The 912-nt window shown below is 62.1% G+C and overlaps 1 protein-coding gene across 1 annotated transcript in view; it reads right to left on the bottom strand.

Moving 5' to 3' along the window:
• The window catches only part of LOC103252281 (glutamine--fructose-6-phosphate aminotransferase [isomerizing] 2), a gene marked incomplete at its 5' end in the record, with an annotated part of 11,206 nt that extends 10,528 nt beyond the window's left edge, over nucleotides 1–678 (bottom strand). The window contains one exon of the mRNA XM_008050911.1: nucleotides 540–678. Coding sequence (XP_008049102.1) covers nucleotides 540–678 — 139 coding nt within the window. The remainder of the gene's footprint in view (nucleotides 1–539) is intronic.
• Between the last annotated feature and the right edge of the window lie 234 nt (nucleotides 679–912).

Below are 912 nucleotides of genomic sequence, written 5' to 3'. Positions count from 1 at the left end.
GAAGGCCCAAGCCTAGCGCTACAGTGGGTGGGGGGACAGGGCTCTGCATAGCTGAGGGGCGTGTCCTGGGCCCCAGCAGAGTAGGGTCTCCCCATGCTGCCCCCTGCTAGGCAGCAGGGCACCGCATACCACGGGCCACCAGGGCTGGCCTGGGGCTCACACTGCCTCCTGGATGTGACTTAACCCAGCAGAATTATGAAGATTTTTTTCTTCCATTAAATTAAATCCGGCAAACGTTTACAAGGGTCCTGGTGGGTGGTCCTGGAAGTCGTGGACTTGGATGGGCAGGAGGAGAGGGAGAGGCCACAGGGCAGGACCTGGGCTCCGGCTCTGCCACTCTCCAGTGGCGTGGTCTGGGACGTCACTTGCCATCCTTGCACAATGGTGACAGTCACCACCGGGGCCTTGAGGGCTAAATAACCGGACAATGAGGGCACGATGGACCAGGGGAGGTGGCAGGGCCTCAGCCGGCCATGGGAGGGAGGGCAGAGACAAGAACCCCGAGTGGACCAGGCGCCGAACCCGCAGCCTGCGCCTACCTGACTGGCTGATGAAGAAGCAGACGTCGTCCCTGAACACAGGTGTGTTCCTGTCCAGGAAGTCACTGGCGAGTTCAACCATCACCGGCAGCTCCGTCAGCTCCTCCAAAACCTGCCGTGTCTGAAGCCAAGAGCAGGACTGAAGTCAGTCCCGGGCACTACCGGGACATGGGGCAGCTGGGCCTTGGGGGTGGTGTGTGACCTGGGCCTCGTGGTCTAGGTGGGGAGGGGACATCGGTCACCCCAGGCCCCCAAGGACAAAGGTCTCCACGCCCCTTCTGTGAGAACACTTGCAGGTCTGCCGAGTCCAGGAGGCCAAACGTGAGACAAAATCGGGGGCCGGGCCGGGCGCAGTGGCTCAAGTCTGTCATCC

The sequence above is a fragment of the Carlito syrichta genome, unplaced genomic scaffold (genome assembly GCF_000164805.1).
Source record: "Carlito syrichta isolate Samal-C Ts95f unplaced genomic scaffold, Tarsius_syrichta-2.0.1 Scaffold154169, whole genome shotgun sequence".
Lineage (NCBI taxonomy): Eukaryota > Metazoa > Chordata > Mammalia > Primates > Tarsiidae > Carlito > Carlito syrichta.
This window is presented reverse-complemented; position numbering and strand designations above follow the sequence as displayed.